General features: G+C 45.1%; 1 protein-coding gene across 4 annotated transcripts in view; it reads right to left on the bottom strand.

Moving 5' to 3' along the window:
- RNF157 (ring finger protein 157) overlaps positions 1 to 22,766 on the bottom strand; it is a 548,807-nt gene that overhangs the window by 225,463 nt on the left and 300,578 nt on the right. For all 4 annotated transcript variants that reach the window (XM_086930701.1, XM_086930704.1, XM_086930702.1 and 1 more), the window contains exon 14: positions 7,474 to 7,585. In XM_086930701.1, coding sequence (XP_086786827.1) covers positions 7,474 to 7,585 — 112 coding nt within the window. The remainder of the gene's footprint in view (positions 1 to 7,473; positions 7,586 to 22,766) is intronic.

Genomic DNA, 22,766 nt, shown 5'->3' with positions numbered 1-22,766 from the left:
CCACAACAGCAAGAGAACCAGTTGGTTCACTGAAGACCTCCAGGCCTCCAAGCGTACGTTCCGAAAACTAAAAAGAAACTGGATCCGGGACAAACACCGGAAAATTACACAGCCCACAAGAACGCCACCCGCAGACACCACCACCTTATCAGATCGGCCAAAAAACCCTACTTCAAAGACCGCCTAGACAACAACGCACAGAACAGCAAAGAGCTATTCAACATCGTAAAAGAACTCTCCAACCCCAGCTCCAACACCAACGACATCCCACCATCACAAGACCTGTGCGACTAGCTGGCACCTTCTTCCATCGCAGGATCGCAGACATCCACAACAGCTTTGACGCCGCCACCACCACCCTGGCAACCGCTGAGACCCCCGCCCCCACGACCCCCACCCGCACCAACCGCCTGCTCGCCTGGAACAACATCAACGACGACAACACCCTCAAGATCATGAACACCATCCACTCCGGAAGACCCCTGCCCACACCACATCTTCAACAAAGCCAGCAGCATCATAGCACCCCATCTCCGGAAAGCCATCAACATCTCCTTCGAGACAGCGACCATCCTGGAGGGCTGGAAGCACGCAGAGATCAACGCCTTACTCAAGAAACCCAAGGCGGACCCCAAGGACCTCAAGAACTTCCAACCCATCTCCTTGCTCCCGTTCCCGGCGAAGGTCATCGAAAAAGCCGTCAACAAACAACTAGCCAGCTTTCTCGAGAAGAACAGCCTCCTGGACCCGTCCCAGTCCGGGTTTCGCAGCAACCACAGCACCGAAACTGCCCTCATCGCCGCCACGGATGACATCAGGACCCTGCTTGACAACAGAGAAACAGCGCCCCTTATCCTCCTGGACCTGTCAGCCGCCTTCAACACGGTCTGCCACCGCATACTACGAACACGACTCTATGACGCCGAAATCCCAAGAGAAGGCCCTGGACCGGACCACCTCCATCCTCTACGGCAGAACACAAAGCGTCCGCCTCTTCCCCTTCTGCTCCGAAGCCACCAAGATCATCTGCAGTGTACCTCAAGGCTCATCCCTCAACCCAACGTTATTCAACGTCTACATGGCACCGCTCGCCCAAGTCGCACTACGACATGACTTCAACATTATCTCCTACGCCGACGACACCCAACTGATCCTCTCCCTCACCAAAGACCCCCTCACCGCCAAAACCAACCTCCACGAAGGAATGAAGGCCGTCGCTGACTGGATGAGAAACAGCCGACTGAAGCTGAACTCGGACAAGACGGAGTTCCTCATCCTCGGACCCAACCTCTCGGCCTGGGACAACTCCTGTTGGCCTACCACACTAGGAGCAGCCCTTACACCCACCGACCACGCCCGAAACCTAGGAGTCGTCCTCGACTCCACCCTCTCCATGACGAAGCAGGTCAACACCTTCTCCTCTCCTGCTTCAATACCCTCTGCAGTCTTTGTAGGATCTTCAAGTGGATCCCCACTGAAACGAGAAGGACGGTTACCCAGGCCCTCGTCACCAGTAGGCTGGACTACGGAAACGCCCTCTACGCTGGAGCCCCGGCCAGACTCCTGAAACGGCTCCAATGCATCCAGAACGCCTCTGCACGACTGCTCCTCGACATCCCCCCCGCAGCCATATCACACCCCACCTGAGAGACCTGCACTAGCTCCCCATCAACAAGAGGATAACCTTCAAACTCCTCACCCACGCACACAAGGCACTCCACAACACAGGACCAGCATACCTCAACAGCCATCTCAACCTCTACGCCCCCAACCGCCAGCTCCGCTCCACCGACCTCTCCCTCGCCACCGTCCCCCGCATCCGAAGAGTGACCGCCGGCGGCAGATCAATCTCCCACCTTGCCGCCAAGACCCGGACCCAGACCGAAGACCTTCTAACCTTCAGGAGACTTCTCAAGACCTGGCTCTTCGAACAGTAGCAGCGCACCCCCCCCCCCACCCCCCCCCCCCCCCCAGCGACTTGAGACCCTCACGTGTATGTAGTTGCACTTTATAAATGCTGTGATTGATTGATTGATTCCAGTGACCTCATTAGGAAGGCAAAAGGACTCTGAATGGTACGGATCAATCTCCGTGTGTGCAGTCAAGTGTGGAGGACCATACCATCCTGCTGTGAGAGAAGGAGAGGAAGGGGCGGGGAGAGTGCTGAGTGATAACAGATTGTACCAGATCGTCCACACCCAAGGCCAGGGCGATCAGAATCTGCTGTGCTTGATCCTCACACACCCTCTGCAGTACCTTCGACAGAAGTGAGATTGATGAAAAAGCATACAACAGGCCCTGACACCAATAGGACTTAAGCAGCCACCAAAACAACTTTTCAGAGGCAAGTCCATAAGGGAGGACACTTTCTTTTCTAGGTTGTGGCAAAGAGCTACACAAATGTAAACCCAATCTGGAGAAATTTACACCAGTAAATCTGGGATGCAGCTCCCACTCATCGTTCTCCAAGTGAAAGGGGACGAAGAGCATCAACCATCACATCGAGGTAGCCTGGTAGGTGAGCCGCTACTGGAAAGATTCCCTATCGCTGCATCCACTTCTACAGGTGACTCCCCTCTCAATATAGGGCCTAGATTATCACATAACCATGTCGATATAACAGACAAGGGCTAAACTGTCAGCTCACCATAGAATTTGAGGGATGCATACACTTGTAAAAATGTGGATGAACCGAGTGAGAGATCTGAGCTGCAAACCTCTCCCAATTCTAAAGCCACTGTGACATCAGGCACTGAAGTGGCCTAATCTGCCATCTGCCGTGTGACACCAACAGAATGTATGAGACTGAGCAGACCACAAAGCCTGCATAGCCACTCTCTTAACCAGAATTAAAAATCTTGAAATATTCTCCTGGATATCTGTGCTTTACTTTTGAGGAGGAAAGACCTTCATGACTGTCCTGTGAAGAACTGCCCTTATGATAGTGAGTCCCTGCATCTAAGAAAAATAGGACTTTTGGACATTGATGGTAAAGACAAATTGATGGAGGCAAGCCATCGTCTGTAGAATGTGTTCTCTGACCAGCGCCTGGGAGTCAGTTTTTACTAGTCAGTTGTCCAAGTCTGGAAGTGTATGGCCTAATAACTGTTGCAGTGAAGTCAATACAAACTCTAGCACTTTTGTAAAGATACATGGACAAGACGTTAGTTCAACATTAGAACAGTGAGCTGATCATGTTGCGAACCTCAGTTAACATCCGAGGGTGGGTGGCGTGTGGGGAGTAATTCTGGGGATGGAATAAGAGTCCTACAGTCCAAGGGACTACGACCAGACTCCTGTATTAAGGGCCAGTAAGACTTGACTCTGTATAGCATCTTAAACTCATACTGCTAAATGTATAAATTCGGAAGGTGCAGTTCCAGGATGAATCTCAGACTACAGGCTTTCTTTGGGAACTAAGAGGCTAAGGAAACAGAATCGCATGGCCCTTTCTTCTAGGCGTATCACTTCTTTGGTAGTTTTGTTCAGCAGTGTTGGACGTCCATGCTTAAGAGCACATCCTGGTAGAAAAAGGATAGGAAGGTAGGACCTAGCCCGTGCGTATGACTCAGCAGTTTTTTGTGATTACTTCCCAGTTAGTGGAAAAATGGTGGAACCCCCTTCCGTAAGGTGATGATGTGAGGGTGTTTGGGGGAAGTCAGAGAGGGGTGGAAGGACAGAGCCGGCAGAGGAGGACAGAAACTATAGCTGCTGCTGTTGATGTAATATCCTAGATAACTTCCTACCCCGAAAGGAACAATATAGGTACTGAGGTGTCTGGAATGCTGAGAAGGTGGTCTCAACCACAAGAGTCTGTCTATTGTTGTTGAAAGAATTGCACTAAGGAGGCTTGGCCCAAAACTCAAGCTGTAGTTCTACCATTTTTGAAGTGCTCCAAGGAGGAATTGGCTTTCTCTATTAATGGCTATCCTCTTTAAAGGGTAGGTCCAGGAGTATGGCTTTGACATGAAGAAGCCAGTGGAATGTATCCAAGTATGCCAACGCAGTGTGACAGTTGCGCCCACGGATGGGGCAACAGTGGCCATAGAATCTAGGCCTTACTTCAAGACCTGTTTGGCTGAAGGTAATCTTTCCTGGCCAGATCGTTAAATGGATTTTTCATATGGCCTGGCAAATGTATCACTGTGTGTTTTGCAAGTTACCCCACAGCATGAACATATCAGTGCAGGAGGCAAGTGACTTTCGCAGTGCTAAGGGCCAGTCTGCTAAAGCAAAATATTTTCAGCTCAGAGAATTAAGTTTTATCAACACTATCAGGATGAGCTGTATTGAAAGCCTCCAAGTTGTGCATTGAGGAGGACGTTTGGACAACCAGCCTTTCTAGTGATGGTTGAAAGTCAAATATAAAGTAACTAGAACACTTAAATTGTGTATGTTCATATGTAAGCCAATATGTTTATTATTAAGGGGAAGGATGTTTTTTGCCTTCAAATCATTATCTTTCTTTGTAAAACATGTTATCTTTTTGGTTACACATACATACAAACAATTAAAACATAACTCCTCAATGTGTTGCCATTTTCTGGTGTTATCAGTCACATTACATTTTGACAGTTTTTATATTGGCATCGTGTTCAGTTGTGACGTTTCCCCACTTTATGACAAAGGTATTGCCAACTCATCAGGTATTCTTGACAGTGGAAATGTCCGGCCTAGTGTACAGTAGCTATTCTTGACAGTGGAAATGTCCAGCCTGGTGTACCATTTCAAGGTTTCCTATATCTATATCTATCTCCAGCTAGATGATATCATACTTCAGAGTCTCTGGCTTCAGACATGCACCAGCTGATGTTCTAGGTTATAGGTCCCTCTTGTAATCCAAGGGACTGAATCCCTCTCCCAGTGGCTGCTATCACCAAAGGCAAATGTCCAGGCAGACCACTTGTGCATTCAGATCTATTTCTAAATCAGTTCCCCTTCTGAACTTTCACTCCAAAACAGACCAGAAACCCTAGAGCCTCGCCCAGCCCCACAGCATAAGTATAGGCATACCTTGCTGTTGACAGCCTTTCAGAGACCTATCAACTTTCGCCAAACCCAACTTTAGGAGCTTAAATCAGGTATAGTATGATCAATTTCAAATGTTGAGTTGTATCAACCTGAAGCCCATTCTAATTGCGACCTCTCAGGGTACCAGCATGCCTCCCCTACTCTGCATCCTCCAGGATACCCATCCAAGGATCTTGCGCTCATCTTTCCTTGAGTTTAGTCAGAGGTCGGGGCAATTATTTTGTATAGTTTTATAGATCAATGACGTTGCATGTTTTAGCAGAGGAGTGGATGAAACCCTATGCTCCAGAAGTTACTTGCCCTCCAGCCCCTGCAGCAACAAGGAATATTTTGTCTGCATAGGTCTAACCTGCATATACTGAAATCTCTGGGACTCTGCCACCTCAAATTGCAACTGAAGGTCTGCAATGAGAGCGTGCCATGTGATCTCCCGAAGTTGCACAGTTTGAATATATCAAACTATGAAACCCTCTCAGATCTTTAAGGATTTCGGAATCCCACAGTGAGATACCCATGGTGAGTCAAACATTGCCAACCCATTTCTCGGGTAGCCTGTTTCTATATTTTTATGACTGATGCTAAAGAAGTGGGCAGTGGTTGGAGCGGTCTCCCCCCATTTCATTCTTGCGGATAATCCAGAGAAGGCAATTGTCCTTCTGTCAGCCGTAAGTGAGGGCTCCTGCTGTATGCAGAATGCCCAGTCAATTATTACCACCAGCTGCGCAGCCCACTAATACATTCTCAGGTCGGGCAGCACAACACCTCGTTCGTTTGGACCCCTCATTAGAATGCGGAGTGTAATTGTAGGCGTCCCACCATCTCAAAGCAGTGACCTAATCATGGCATCAACGTACTCAAAGAAGCTGTCCTGGACCTCATCAGGTGTGTTTTGCAATATATATAGAAACTTAGGGAGGGTAATCATTTTATATATTGAGAATCTCTCCAACAGGGAGAGAGGCAACTGTCTTCACTGCTCCATATTTGCTTTATAGTCATTGAGACCCCGACCTAGGTTGTGTTGTATTAACTCCTTATGGTCTATTGTGATATAGACCCCTAGATATTTAAATCCCTGTCTCAACCATTGTAGGGGACATGTCCAATCATGTGGAGTTTCCCAGTCGGTACGTGAGTAGGCTATGATTTATGGCAATTGACAGTAATGCCTGGATATAATGGACATGTAATTAGTATGTCTAAAACCTCATGCCCAAGTGCAAGGGGTCAGCTAAGTACAACAATAGGTTGTCAGCGTATTAGTAAATGACATTCTCCCACTTTGGATCCCAAGAAGGCTTCTCACTCAGGCGTCCTTCCTCACCCATTCAGAAAGTTGTTGCACTGTAAAGGCCAACAGCAGGGGAGACAGCAGGCATCCCTCTCGCATTACTCAACCCAGCCAAATCCCCCCTGAAAGCATGTCAATCACCTGTACCCTGGCACATGTGCAGGTACACAGCAATCATACCCAAAAACTAAATTAAAGACCAACCCTCATTTTCTGAAGAACTGCCTTCATATAAGACAATTCAAGTGAATCGAATACCTTTTCAGCATCTAACCATTGGAGCACTGCTGGTTTTTGCAACACATCTATTTTAGTCAGTACCCCATACAATCAGCGACCATACAATCAGCGAAGACTGCGGTGGGCTCGACTGATCCACGGTTCCAAGACAATTTGTTTTTCAAACAAGGGATACAATCTATTGGCCAGTATTTTGTCCTCCATGTTAAGTAAAGAAATTGGCCTGTATGAGGAGCACTGGTTAACCGGAGCCTTTTTCTTATGAATTAAGACAATAGGAGATATAAGCCGTCAGTCCATGATGTGGATGCAGTAGGTTACCAAGCCGTCAGAACTGGAGAGAAAGGGGTTGGCGGACTGCGGGAGGAAGGTGGAAAGGGCACAGTATTTATCTGCTTCAAACTGTAGCCATGCGTTTTTCTGTTTTGAACTAGAGAGTGGACATGCTGTTACATAAAATAACTCTTAAAAGGGCCCTGCAGAGTCACAAATAGGGCAAAGCAGGTGCTGTAGTACAAGGAACATGTTATACTATTTACTATTAATTCAAAATACATACATAATGGATAAAGAGAAACTAATGGAAAGATCCAACCATCTGGAGAAGATGAGGTTAGGTTATGCAATGCCCTTGAATGTTGTACTGGCGCAATTACTATAAACATGTAAGCACGTGCAGTTTAGATTGAAGGTTATTGAAAGTCATTCAAAAACACTGATTAAGCTCTCCCTGGAGCCACTGAGCGATCCAAGTTTGATTGAAAGAAGTACAGAAGGTGAAAATAAAAATTGGAAAATCAGTGGTGTTAATCCCTGGTCCCACACATACATATGAAACTACCATACTAATGGGTAAACTTCCCAAGCTTCACCAACCCATGCAAAATAACTAGAACAAAAGCTTCCTTTACCTTCTGGAGAAGTGATGGTGGAGGATAGAGGGGTACCGGTGCATGATGAGTGGCCAATAGCTCCAGACGAGGACATAGTTAGGTTCTCACTCTCTGGTGTAATGCCACACTCCTGTGGGAACACACAATGAGACTGAGATAAAGGCAGAGAATTACAGACCCTGTTAAAAAGTGAAGGCCTAGGATTGAAGTACAGGTCAAAGGTGCGAAATTCCTCTCTGCTTGTACAGACACAAGCTTTCTTATTTTACATACCCATGTTGCACATACCTACTATCTAGTGTTGGGTTTAGAATAGTAAAATTAGTTAACTTCAAGGTGTAAGTTTCATTTACTAGACTGATTTGTGAGCCTACAGTTGTCCGCAGCAATGTACCAGCATGCAGGCTCACCCTAGAATATTTTTCCCCCCATCTGAATACATGCGGCTGCTTGTCTGCGTGAATTATGTAATACTGATTGAAGGTAAGGAAGTACAAATTCGGCTGCTTTCGATCCATAGAGGAGGCGGGGTGCATGTGAATCTACAACATGGCACGGGTAAACAGTTGGTTACTGGTAATATTTTCCAGTTTGTAGCATGTGCTGCTGTAGATTATATGCTATGCGCAGACGTGAAAGCCGTACCCACTACCTTTGAGGATGAGGTGCACGCAAATCAGAAGCAGTTGTAGTCATTTTTGTTTATCACACTGTTTAGTCCACTTAGGCTACCTTTTTTGCTTCAATATCCACACAATAATGCTTTGTGGATGTGCGTGTTTGTGACTTGGAGCAGGTTTGCAAATTTCCCTGAATGGAATAGTGACAAGGAAGGCTTTGATAGTTCCATTTTGGGAAAAGAATGTGCTTGTACAATGACTGTAGGTTGCATGTGAGCGCAAACACAGCAGATTTTAATGCATTTGGCTCTCCATCTTGCTATGCCACCCTTGGAAATAGGTTGTCCCAAGTGTGCAGAAGTAAAGGAAACAAACAGCTGTTGTGTTTTCCATGGAGGCTTGGATCAATCAATGTAGTACTCGAGTGCTCATTTGACATCTAGTGAATGCTGTGTGCTTCCTGCTTTGCACATTAGATTTGGAAAGAACATTGGTAATTTAGTGATATGATTAAGATGGAAAGCTGATGCAAATATTGTCTGAAAAAATGTATGAAAGACTAATTTGAATTTGTGGACTCGAATGAAATGTTCTTCTAATGTTAGCGTTTGCAGTTTACTAACTCTGCTCCAGATGTGATACCACTAGAAATTCTTCTATGTTAGAACCTGTAGCGAACAGAGTGCAACTCTCAAATGGCAGATCGCGAGCTTGGCTGCAACAGAATTGAGATCCCAAGTGGGTACTCAAGTCTCAGGCCCAGCTCCCTACTTTCCTGGACCGGCCCTCTGACTGGTCAAGGCCCTTTCAGGCCCAGTTTTGCCCTCCTTCTGTTGACCTCCTCACTCTCTCTGTGCTCTCCAGCTCACTCGTGCTTCATTGCTCTTTTCCAGGTTTTTTTGCCTGTTTGCCTTTCACTCTGCCTCTTTGCTCTTTTCCAGCTTTTGCCTCTTTTTGCCTTTTACTTGTGCCTCTTTGCGTCCTTGCTCTTGCTACATAGGCCTTCTTTTGCTTTTATTTGTGCCTCTTTGCTCCTCTCTGCTTTGACACCTTTTGCCATCTCTTCTGTGCCCCTTCCTTCACCCCTTCTGCAGCACCCCCACACTTCCCCCTACTCATTACTTGTTCTCCTGTGCGTCTTTCCACCCTCGCAAGCCCCACCCAATGCATTTCTCCCACGTACCAGGACCTTTTTTAAAGTTCGCTGCAGTGCGACCACGAAGTCGGTGTGCCAAAGGCAAACCCATCTACGCCCTGTGCCATGAACCATGGTCCGTTGACCCCCCCCCCCCGAGGTACACTTCCGCTGCATTCCGAGCTCTCGTCACCAGATGCTGTATGAACATTGCTCCTACTTACCACGGTAGGACAGTTTGCCTGCTGCACCTGCTATTTCACCTGAAGCTCCATGCCCACTCCTACATCCCCAACCCCTCTCAGACCATTCCTCGCACTATACCAATGGATCGATCACATGCTCATTCCTTAAAAAGTGCACGGCCATGAACAAATGAACTTCAAACTCCAGACCAACGAAAGAACAACCATCGAGGGAACCTTCGTGGACCACACACTGGGACCATGAACCAGTTTCACAAATCTCATTTCAGACTTCATCAACCCCCCTTGCCATTGACTCCAAAGAGTACAAGCTCCACGGCAACCTCAATTTCCACCTAGATGACCTCATGGACCCAAACTCCACAGATCTCCTCGACTGCCTGAACAACATCGGACTCATCCAACTTGTCGACGACCTCACACGCTGCAGGTCACATGCTCACAGGCCCATCTTCACCTCCAGTGATAGAATCTCATACAGCCACACCACTTAGCTCACCTGGATGAATCACTTCACAGTACACTTCAGCATCACCACCTCATAGGACCCCCACCCAGAAAGGCCCAGCAAACCCAGCCACAACTGGTGCAAAGTCACAGAATGGAGCAACACACTCCATTCCAACAAGCCGGAACCCACCAGCAGCCTGGACCTCACTGTCAGAAACATCAACAATCTAGATCACAAATTGCCCCAACACCCTCGCATCAGTCAAACGTACCAGACACAGAAGAACAAACAAGCAAGCTAGCAGGTAAACTGAAGACCTCAGGGACTGCAAACGCCTCTGCAAACAGCTAGAGAGGAGATGGAGACCCAGCAAAAACGCCACTGATAGGATCACATGCAAAACTGTGCTCAACCACTACCACACCCAGCTGTGGGAAACAAGAAAAAAGAGCCCTCAAAGCAAGAATCAAAGCCAGGCCCAACAACAGGGCACTCTTTGCAATTATCAAGGAATTCTCCAACATCCCAGCCAACGTCACCCCTTCAGAAGAACTCTTGTTGTGGAAAAAGTCAGTGAGACTGTCCCAGATAGCCTGGTCTACAGAAACTTCGACTCTCAAGCCTAACCTTCTGACTTCATCAACCACCTCCCCACCACCAGTATATCAGTTATGCAGCTAACTGACTGAAGCCAACTTCACCACCAGGACAATTCCTCAATCATGAAGACAGTACACTCAGGGACCCCTATTGATCTATGCCCCCACCACATCTTCAACCCTGGTGGGGCCAAAATCAGCATCAAACTCACAACCACCATCAACACCTCTATAGCAACTGCCATTTTCCCAGAAAATTGAAACACGCAGAGGTCAGCGTCCTCCTAAAGGAACCTTTGGCCGACCCCAGCAAACTCAAAAATTACTGTCCCACCTCACTAGTAACTTTCCTGCCAGAAGTCATGAGGAAGCAATCCACCAGCAACTCAGCAATCACCTAGATCACCATCAACTCCTACACAGCTCACAAACCGGGTTCCACAGCAACTACAGCACTGAAACAGCCCTCATCACAGCCATGGACAACATCCACGCCATACTCGAATGAGGTGAGGCAACTTCTTTCATCCTCCTCGGCCTCTACACGACATTAGGCATCCTCTCACACCAGACTCCACAAAATTAGAATCCTGAGCTGGGATGGTGCAGTGAGATAAATAACGGTGATGGATCAAGCCCTGATCTTTGGACTGGGTAAGAGTGGTCTGCTTAATTCAGACACTCTGTTCATCACCACCCCCTTTTCTGAATCGTCTACATGACATTAGGCATCCTCTCACACCAGACTCCACAAAATTAGAATCCAGGGAACGGCACTCCCAACCTTCATCTCCAAACCCAAAAAAATAATCTGCGGACTCCAACAAGGCTCGTATCTAAGCCCCAAAGTTTTCAACACTTCCATGACACATCTGGCCAACATCATCAGATCCCACGGACACAAGATCATCTCTCACGTCAACGACATGCAACTCATCCTCTCCCTCTCAGAAGATCCCACCAACCCCAGGAACAACTTCCATAACTGTACGACTAGCGTCACAGACTGAATGAATGAAAACTGCCTGAAGATCAACACTCGCAACACAGAAGTGCTGATCTTCGGAAACAATAACTTTCCCTGGGGCTCCTCAGAGCTCGGCCCCACACCAACCCTGACTGAGCGCGCCATAAACCTCAGAATCATCATCAACATTAAACTTTCCATTGACTCACAAGTCAAAGCCATCATATCCTCCTGCTTCTTCATCCTGTGCATGCTAAGTAAGATTTTCAAGTAGCTCCCCCATGACTCAAGGAGCACCATCACCAAGGACCTGGTCACAAGCAGACTGGACTATGATAATGCTCTATGCACGGATAGAAGCCAACCTACTCCAAAAACCATCAGACCATCCCGAACTCCACCACCAGACTCATATTGGACCTCCCCCATTCCTCACCTAAGGCCGCTGCACTGGTTCTCGTTCCAGAAACGTTGCCAGTTCAAGCTCCTCTCACACACAGATTCAAGGTTCTGTTCAACTCCAGACCTTCCTACATCAATAACCACCTCCACTTCCATCGACCCACCTGCGCTCTGAGTCATGTTCTCTCAGCCAAGTAACCTGTATACGCAAAAGCGGAGGCTGATCCTTCGTCCCACTCACAGCAAAGTCCTGAAACGACCTCCCCCTCACTTCAGGACTTCCAGGACAATGCTGGAATTCTAACAGCTGAAGACCTGGCTCTTCAAATAGCACTCTAGTCCCTCCACCAGCCACTGCTAGACTCAGTTTTCCCCTGCCTAGTGCCTGGACACCCGCATGTGCTCTACAAGTCCACTAACATAACATAATATTTCAGTGTAACAACTATTTGCAATTTGCCATGAAAACTTTGATTACAGGAATGGTCTAGAGATGGACGGTTTTGTAAACAGGCAGCCGTAGCCAACAGATGAATGTGAATAGATGTATACTAGGCCTGCATCCTTAATGCAAAAAAGAGAGGGATGATGTCTCATGGGTTAACATTATACAAATTTCAGTCAAAGAATGGACAGAATAGTTTATTGATGTTCAAATAATTAAAATCACAGTGTCTCAGCATGAATAGCAAGTATAAAATAAGACAGCAAGTGATAAAAACAATATTTCATAAAGGAGGAAAATATCAAGTTTGTGATCCCATTGTGGGAGCTTAGGCTATCCATTTACCAATTAGCCGACATAGCACATATAATTTCACCTAACAAGATCTTAGCCATGGGAGCTGCATTGCTGCACACAATTATAAGTTTTCGCCTCATGCAGGCCCTTAACCATAGCAGCTCGAAGGTGCTTATAGCTGAAAGTGCTTCCTAGGTCCTTACTGGTAAAGTGCGGCTCAGAAATACAAGGTGCTCCATAATTAATTGGTTGCCAGAATAAGGACCACAACACAAATTTTTTACTCATGGAGACCTCGCAGCAGCGTACATTTTTTGGATAATTCAGTCTAATACTAATATTGCTTCTTGGCTCATCATTACTGTGCTGGGCTAGAGTGTTCCGTGCTTGGAAGGTACAGCCCAGACGATCAAGGGCTCCCTACTTTGTAGGCCCCAAGTATAGGGACCATCATGGGTGGCTTAGACGACCAATTACTTCTTTCCCATTGGCCTCCACTGTTTCAAAGTGCTCTGTGCCAGTAAGGTGCAGTCCTCAGAGGTAAAAAGTGCTCCGTGCTTGCAAAGGTAAGGCCATCATGGACAATTTGAACAACCAGTTGCTGATTTCATGAACTTGAGATAGCTGGCATGATTCTCCTTATAAAAAAGTTAGGAAAGCTGCCCAACATATACTCACATTTAAATTGCAAAATATTTGTCGGAGCCAGAAGCACCTCAAGTGTTTAAGTACTTAACAAATGCAGATTGCGTGTGTATTAGGGACTCTTCTGCTGTACCGCACCATCTACATCGTACATCAACGTCACCCTCCTTACAACCATACCAATAACCCCTTAGGGGAATCAGACCAAAGCGCATTCTTATGAGTGTACTTTGCATGGTTTGGGAGGAGTGAACTCAGGTAATCAAGTAGGATATCCACGGTTTAAAGGTTCGAGGCCCAGCTGCTGTGTAGCTTCATTAATAATTTGGCAGTTTTACTCTCTGGTATGGTGTCATTTATTAGGTCTTCCGTACTCAAGGCCCTGATAGAGGTTGCCAAAAGCTTGCCTCATAAAGACGGGCTCTTGGAATTTCTACCAGAGCAGATGTTTCAATTAAGCCAATTGGAGTCATTTTCAAAGTTTGGCAATAAGAGACAAATGTGGCCCACATAACCAAATACTGCTTTGATAACTTAAACTCTAGTCTTATTTGTGATTGGCTAGTGCATTCTGGGAGTGCAAATAGGTGATGACAGCAGATAAATTGCTGTTTATCTAGTCACTCATAGTTCACCATATTTTAGTGTAGGTATCCGCTTAGTTGCCACCACCGTTGGAGTAGGGCGTTTGTGTTTTGGAATACATTGCTTCTCTTGAGGTGGCGGATCCAGCATGTCAGATGTTTGGCCATCAATCTCAAAGAGCACACCTGGACTTTCTTGCCCTCTCTTTTATCAAGCATAACACTGAGGTACTTGAAACTTGTTACTCCTTCTAGTCCAGACCCTCCAATGAACCATGCATCATTTATTATCAGGTGTCTACCAAAGATCATTGTTTTCATCTTTTTTAGTCTGATGGTAATATCGTTTGTTTCACAGTATGGTTCGAGTGCATCCACCTATCTCTGAAGCAGTGTGATCCCACATTTGTTTCCTGTTAAAAAGGCTCACTCGAGCCATTTGAGCGGACGTGTTCGTGTAGAGTCACCTGCGCGCTGGGAGAGGTACTGTGACCCGAGAATACTTTGACAGCCTGCTCAGCAACCCCATACATTCGAATTGCCTAATCTCTATTGATGGCGGATAACAATCCAGAAACACGTGTCTAGAGATGGCCACCAACACTAATCTGCACCTAACTGGTGAAACACTCGAGAGACTTTGCAAGTACACACACTTGGGGAACTGCATTTACCATGATGCCTAGGGGTGAACCTGCTGGGAGGTGAAGCAGTGTGTACCCACATTTGTTTCCTGTTTTCCATTTTTGCCATATGTCTGCCGGTCGGGCACCCGGTGCATTTAGGAGAGGGGCATATTCTATAGCCTCTGTTGATTGATATTGCGAAGTTCAGGTAAAACATTGATCTGAAGAAGTCTGTGCAGTACTGAGCAGCACGAGAACCTTCTTCTCCTCCCTCACATTTTCTATCCTGATACTGGGACATGCATGCCTGGAAGAGAAGAGAGATTTTTCAGTTTCTTGGTTTATGGTGGCTATGTCATCCTTGTTAATAGCCATCTGTTGCCCAATGGCTTGGGTATCTTTATTTATGTCGACTAAAGTTACATTTATATCCTACTTCAGGGCATGAAACTATGCTACAAACATATCAGAGATCTTTTAATGAAGCTCAATCAGTCAGTCTGTAGGTCTTTCTTTGTCAGTGGTGGGATGGATTTGGCTTTCCTTGCTGCATGTTGTCCGCTTTGACTAAATGAGTAATTGATCCAGCCCCAACAGGCACTATCTGGTACGCTTTTCCAGCAGTCCTTAACAATTTTCTGTGCGATTGTTCCCCGTGTACTGAGCAACTAGCCCCTCTAGTAGTGCTTCTCAGCCTCACCCCTAAATTTTGGGGGCCATCAGAGCTTTGCAGTCAGCTTAATGTGACAAGTACTCTAAAATGTGTTCTCAAAGATGTGCCATTGTGCAAACAATGCTCCACCAGTGCCCTCCTCAAGACCTATGGCACACCTGTGCAGCATAAAGTAGGGTGTGGTGCAAAGATATGCATAGAGAAGCAAGATGTAACCTTCAGGGTTCTAGTTCCATCTCAAAAGCCTTCAAATGCATTTCAAGGTTGCCACCCTCATGAATCTCAAGGTCTGCTTCCACTTCATTATCGCATTTCATGGATATTTATTTTTTTCCATCTTCTTCCTCGTACTGCAGTTGTGTGCATGATGGGTTTGGCTTCGCCTGCTTGATCCACATTGGGCCAGGTTTCTACTTGAGGCTGGCCTCTCTTTGAATATGTGAGAGAGGCCCAGGCCAAGGATGGCCAACGCCACCAGGCCTCATCACTTTGGAGTGAGGCACAGACAGGCCCCATGGAGAGAGACATCTCCTGCCTCAAGGCGGAACTGCATATTCTGCACACTTTAACTTGTCATTGCTGCCTGTAAGTGGGTTCAGAGGCTCTTCGTGTTGCTACACAGCAGCCAAAAAGAGGATCCAGGCAGGAGTTCACCAGTGAGACGTCATTCACAACCCACAACAAGCCTCGCCCCTCTCCCTGCCTTTTTCAAATATATTACATTGATGTTAAGCTGGCTGTGCGAGTGAGCAGGTTTCTCTTGTAAGTGTGTTGGAAATGCCTTCAGTGCTTTAAGAACTGCTTTTAGATCAAAAACATTGATGTGAAATAGTTGTTTAGCCTGGTTTTGCTTCCCTTGAACTGTTATGTGACATAGATATGCTTCTCATCCCTGAAAGAAGGAGTCTGTGAGTGTTGTGTAGCTGGGGATAAGCAAAGTGTTGTCCTTTCATTAGATTTTGACTGTTCCTTCATAGCATAAGAGCCACATGAATAGTGCCCATTAAATAGCAAGTTCAACACATCCTGCTGCATATCTGGGCAGAATTAAAAATATGCAGTTAAGCGTGGCAATGTAAGATAATATTTAGTTGATGGCCTGTGTTATATCCATTGAGCGCACAGGGGATTCAAGCATTGAAAATGATTCTTCCCCTAGTTAAAACCTCTTCTCTTCTTTCCTTATTTATCTGGGACATATTGAAGGTGCTCCTCCATCTCTTTCCACTGGAATAGGTTATACCTGATGAGGTATGAGTGCTTCTGATTTGGAAATGTGCCAAGAGATAGCTGTGCCCGTTGCTGCTCTTTTCTCTGTTCCGCCTAATCATTTGCTCTAATTATCCGGAGGAGGCTACTCTGTACCGTTCTGATTAATGGATCTTTTTCAAGTAATGTAGTCTAAAGTGGAAGTTGGCTAGACATGACCTCAATTACAGAGTCAATGCGGAGGATCAGCTTTATATTTTCGTTTGACTCTAGGTGTTATGCACTGTGTATCGATGGTACTCAAAGCTCTGTGCTGAGTTTAAGATAGTCTTTAGCATGGGAGAATACTGAAGTGTTCTTTCAATTATGGACAATGTTTTGATGAGGAATTTGTGGTCTTTCACAGTGAATACACCTTGTTGTGATGCAGTCCATTAGATAAGTACATGGTAAACAGGCATTTTGACTGGAGGAGTTGCCCTAAAGGAGAGTACATCTCCTGCCCTTCACATCGCAAGCCAAACACACCATCTGCGGCGTCCCACAAGGCTCATCCCTCAGCCCAATTCTCTTCAACATTTACATGACTCCACTCGCAGACATCGTTAGACCACACGATATCAACATCATATCCTACGCCGACATCAGCTTGCCCTCCCGCTCTCAGCCGACACCACCTCAACTAAGACCTACTTCCACAACTGTATGAGAACGTCTCAGCCTGGATGAAGGACAACTGCCTGAAGCTCAACCCTGACAAGACTGAAGTGCTGAACTTTGGCAAACATACCACCCTCTGGAACGACTCCTGGTGGCCATCTGAACTTGAACCCAAGCTCACCAAGAAAGACCATGCCCGTAACCTTGACATCATCCCCGACAGCAAACTCTTCATGAAACATCAAGTCAACGCCATCTCCTCAGTCTGCTTCCAAACACTCGGCAAAATCTTCAAGTGGCTTACCATCAACATCCGGAGGACAGTAACGCAGGCCCTCATCAACAACCAACTGGACTATGGCATTTACTCCATGCAAATACAAAAGAGGGCTGAGGAAACACCACAGCCTTGGTAGAGCACAGCTCTAGACAGTCAATGTCTCATTCAATTTCTCCAGATATTTGCAATGATTTAAATGTACAACTAGTAATCCTTTCTCATATTATATTTATATTTCCAAGCTTTCAAAAACATATCAGCATCCCTAGAAGCTGTTTATATTGCAATAATGCTTTTAAATTTCTTTGAGAAAAAAAGTAAAATGTTCAAGATGCCATATAACATCAATAATTCAATATATACATTTTTACAAACAAGGACAATCCCAATGCATTTCAGGTTCGTATCTGAACCCTTCGTCAGGGGATAGATGTTAAGTCTGTTGTATATGAATACAGATGATAATGCAGTCCTCCGCAGGGATCTATAACACAATTATTTCTTGATTTCATAAATGATGAATAAGAATTTGCACTCTAAAAAAGAGGAATAATACCGATCTGCTACTGTACTTGAACGGAATGTGCCAGATAGTCATTATAAAAGAAGAGGAACGACAGGCTAAGCATCGCAATCCAAATGTGGTGAAGTTAGAGTGAAAATCCTGTGCCACAATACTGTTACTCATCGTGGACTCAGGTGTGCCAAACAAAACCCAAAGTGGCAACCATTACCGATATGTGAACTTGTGCCTTAGTTAAATCCTTATAACCCGAATTTTGCTATTGTGCATACTATTACAAAAAATCAATCACAAATATAAAACGTACCCGGACGGGGTAAAGTTTCTGCAGACATAAAAACACGCTTTAATGACCTCATTTGCACAGCGTGACAAGATTAGAAAATGCTCACAGGCATGCTCTCTTACCCGTATTTTGAAAGAAACTAAGGAATATAGAACGTCACGTGTCGCTGTGCCGGATTCAAAGCCCCCTGTAATAAGCAATGCCATGAATGACAATGTGTCTAAAGTATATTGCCAATGTGCTTAATGCCATGAATAGGAGCGCAGTCTCACCTTACATTCGGGAGTATATTGGCAATCATCAAATTCATATATGTGGAGCTGTACGCGATATCCAAGATGTGAAAGTTCTGCAAATGTAACCGGTTTAATATAACGTTAACCCAAAGAATATAAGTGCAAGTGCCACTATTCTAACCGTAAATTCAAAATCTCACCTGCGCTTTCAAAATAACACCGCCGACCTCGGACCGAGCCAGTTGCAGACTGAAACGCCAACAAACAAAAAACGCGCATGTCCTTAAACTACCAAACAAGTTTAAAGGGGCCGCCTAATCGCCAACTCCCGTCACGTGATAAGTGAAAAAACGTCAACAAAACTTTATGTGCGCTTCGTGTCTAACACGTTTGTGATTCCCATCCTACGGTCAATTAATAAAGTATGGTGAATGTCGAGGTGTTCATACTAGAGCGATAATAGTACCATTGAGTGGTGTGATAATTACAATGTACTCAAAGGAAACCGTGAGTTGAAGTAACCCGATGAACACTCCTATTGTCCAACAAGGATAATGTCGGGTGTATTATATGTAAATAAATCCAATTGTTTATGTCAAATGTGCATTATCAAAAAAGACAAAAGAGGATATAAAAATAAATTACAATATAAAATAAGAATAGAGTGCAAATTCTTTACAGAGGATAAGATAACATGATTATGCAGTAATATTGCAAATAATTATCACAAAAAACATACCATCTCATAGTGGTCATTGAGCCCCCCTGGGGTGAATGTTACCAGTTTTTTGATCCAGTGTGTCTCTCTTCTAGCTAAAGATATATTGATGTCTACCCCTGAACTTATCTTAATTTGTTCAAGGACAGTAAACCGTAACTGGGGTATTGTATGGGAGGTTTGTTCCCAATGTACCGCTAATGGGGAGGTGGTGTTGTGGTTGCGAATCCTGCTCTTATGTTCAATTATCCTGGTATTTATTTTGCGGCTGGTTCTCCGTACATAAACCAACCTGCAGATACATTTAATCGCATATATAACTGCTTCAGAATTGCAGTTAGATGTATGTTGCAATTTTATTGACTTTCCAGTATGTGGATGCATGAATACGTCTCCCAAAATGACATTACTACACTGTCCACAGTTATGGCACTTGCAGATGCCTTTAAACACTTGTTTGGTATCGGTGAATTTTGGTTTAAGTAGTTCCCGGAAATTTCTTGGTCGATTGTGTGCAAACAGTGGTTGATCCCTGAAGATGTTAGTAAAATCTGGTTCATGATCAATAATCTCCCAACGTCTTCTTATTATTCTTTTTATCTGGGAAGCTTGACTTGAGTATTTCAGTACAAATACTTCTCGTTTTGTTTTTTTTTTGTTCTAGACTTGAGTAGCTGCTCCCTATCTTTTGAAGCAATGATCTGTTCTGCTGTGTTAATGTTTCAGGGGGATAACCTCTGGCTTTAAATCGCGTCATCTGTTTCTCAATTTCTATGGCGCAAGTGTGTTCATCTGAAGTAATTCTTTTGATCTGCATGAGTTGTCAAGACTGGTAGGTGTTGTTTGAGAGAAACGGGATGAGCACTGGAGAAGTGCAAAGCATTATTCACGTCTGTAGGCTTCCTGTAAACTGATGTCGCCAGACCTTGTGTTGTCTCCATGCAGGCACCACCACCGAACTCATGCAAAGACTCCAGACAATCCAGAACGCAGCAGCCAGACTACCTGCCCAAGAGAACCCACAACATCCAAACCCTGAAAGACCTCCACTGGATCTAATCCAGAAGAGATGTCCTTTCAAGCTCCTGACTCACGTTAAGAAGCCCTCCTGGCACCTGTCCAAATTATTTGAAAATTCGGCTGCCGAGATATACCCAAGCTCGCTCTCTCCGCTCCAACTGCTGCGTTCCGCTTGCCGTTCCATTAGTAAAAAGGGCTCGGCTGGGAGGACGAACTTTCTCGCCTAATGTGGTGACTCTCTGGAACACCCTGCCCCCAGCGCTTCAGCAAGCCCCCTCCGAGCTCTGTTTCAAGCGGATGTTGAAGACCTGGCTTTTCACCCAACCGCGCTACGCGCTATTTCCCTAGTCCTCGTGGTCAAACCTGTTCTTTAGCCCCGGGACACCTCCTTGTGAGGTAGCTGTTCGCGCTTTATAAAATGCTGTATTATTATTATTATTATTACGACAAAGGACCCGCCTACATGAACCACTGCCTTAATTTCCACCAACCCCCTCCCCTCGGAACCTCTATTAGGCACACCTCGCCCTCACACAGATCCCTCACATACACCGCAGCCTGGAACACCCCGACCTCCGCACTGAACCCTTTGTTGACCGATTTCAGGAAGGGGCTCAAGACATGGATCTTTGATTGAAACCTGCAGCTAGTGCCTGGATACCCTGTCGGGTGAAAAGTCACGCTCTATAAATACAACCTGATGATTGATTGCTCTAATGGTTCCTCATGGTCGGACTTCCCTAGATATCAATCTCATGCATCTAGAGAACGTAGAGCAAGTTCCTCACCTGACTGACCCTTATTATACAATGTATCTGTAATGGTTTGTGATGATGGCATAGAGTGAAAATATGTGATATTATCCTGTGCTGTATATGTTTCCTGGATTGGAGACTGCTTGTCTGTCTCAGTTGTTTTAGTGTACTTGGGATATGATATTGGCATATTTTAGGTAAATCGACTTCCTCAGTTGCGGTGTAAGTTTTGTAACCAGAGGTTAAGTTCCAGTACTGGTGCATATGTGTTTGAGTTCCAAGTAATATTATTGCCTGTGCCCTTGATCACCAAGAACCGAGCTTTATGCTCCTGGGTCCCCACTTCAGGGATATAGGTGTACTCATTAGCACAGATATCCTCATACGGCCCAGAAACCAGTCTTTCGACTTCACAGCAATCATTTGATACAGATAGCTTGTTTCCACTTGAAATGCCGAGACTCCATGCAGCTTTTTACATTGTGATCTTCATGAAGACAGAGATTAGAGGCGAAGGGATTTGGCCAACTTCATATGTGATCAAATTAAAATGGCATATTGTCGAGCCTCCACCCCAAGAAATCATTCGCATACAATCTGGTAAGCGAGAAAACTGGATTCAATGAGTCCCAGGGAATCTATTCATTGACTTCCTGTGTCATAAATGGTGTCAAAGTTGTGAATGCTAGCTACCTCTGTATTTTGCTAGCTGGGTATTGTGAGGAAGGGACAGTAAGTAGACTGTTTGCATAACTTGCTGGTAAACAGTTTTTACAGCCAGACATAGCTTTCAAGGCAAGATAAAATAGGCACACTGGGATTCAAACAAGCCAATCAAGTAGAAATTCTTGGTTGGAAGATGCATCATTTCTGGTGGACACTTCTGAAGAGTAAACCTTACAATAAGCAGAATGGTTAGTGTAGGTTGTTTCCCCATCACATTTCATAAAAGGGCATAATTCCATGATTTTCATAGGACTTTGATATCCAGGAGAGCATCCGCATGGCGCTGGAGGCATCTGCTGCTTTAGTTTCCAGGGTTTGCCATGTATCACAACTTATCTGAAAGATTTGATTTATTTCTATGTAAAACTGGATACATGTAGGTTGTGAGCAGACTTTCAGGTGAAGGAAAAAAAGATGCAGGCTGAAATTGGGCAGAACAATCTTCGATTAGCTGAAGTTCTGCTAGAACTTGATATAACAGCACAGGGGTTTCCCACCTTTTCTATAACGAGAGCTACTTGAGATCAATTAAAATAGTCCAGAGCTACTAAAGGCTTTGAATTTGTTTGCAGTAGTGCCTACATCAAATACATTCACTATAGTGACCTTACCTTGCAGAATTACCAGTAGAGACCACCCAGATGTATGTCACAATATTGAGTGATAATATTTTGCATCATAACTAATCAAGTACAGAATATTGCCAAATACAATATAATGGAAGCATGTACAAGTAAGTATAGATAATATTTTCAACTCCAACTTTACGTACCTTGAAAATACATATATCTTCAAGATAATTAGATGCAGAGTTAGGAATGTAAATAAAATTAAACTCATCTTGTTATGTTCCATATAGATACCCTAAGATAGGCCCGGGTAATATCATACCCCTTCACCTGCATTACCTCGACTACACTACACAGTAACAAGCTTTTTAGGATTGAACCTTTACCAAGTTCGAATCCTGGGTGCAGAAGGAGGGTTTTCCCTGAACAATAGCGTTCTATAACTTCATCAATTGACTCACATAGCATGAATGAATATTCATAAGGGTTCTTTGAAACCAGGTAGGGGCTCCACCACCTGCATAATATCTACGTACAAGGTTTATCCCATAACGTCATCCTCACATCCAACAATGGCTAATACAAGAAACAACGGAAAAAGTAGCCCTAGATACTTTCTGTATAAATACAGCACATCTTGCAGGTGTTAGCAAGAGGGAACCGAGACTTCCAAGGCGAC

This window comes from Lissotriton vulgaris, chromosome 7, assembly GCF_964263255.1.
Source record: "Lissotriton vulgaris chromosome 7, aLisVul1.2, whole genome shotgun sequence".
NCBI lineage: Eukaryota > Metazoa > Chordata > Amphibia > Caudata > Salamandridae > Lissotriton > Lissotriton vulgaris.
This window is presented reverse-complemented; position numbering and strand designations above follow the sequence as displayed.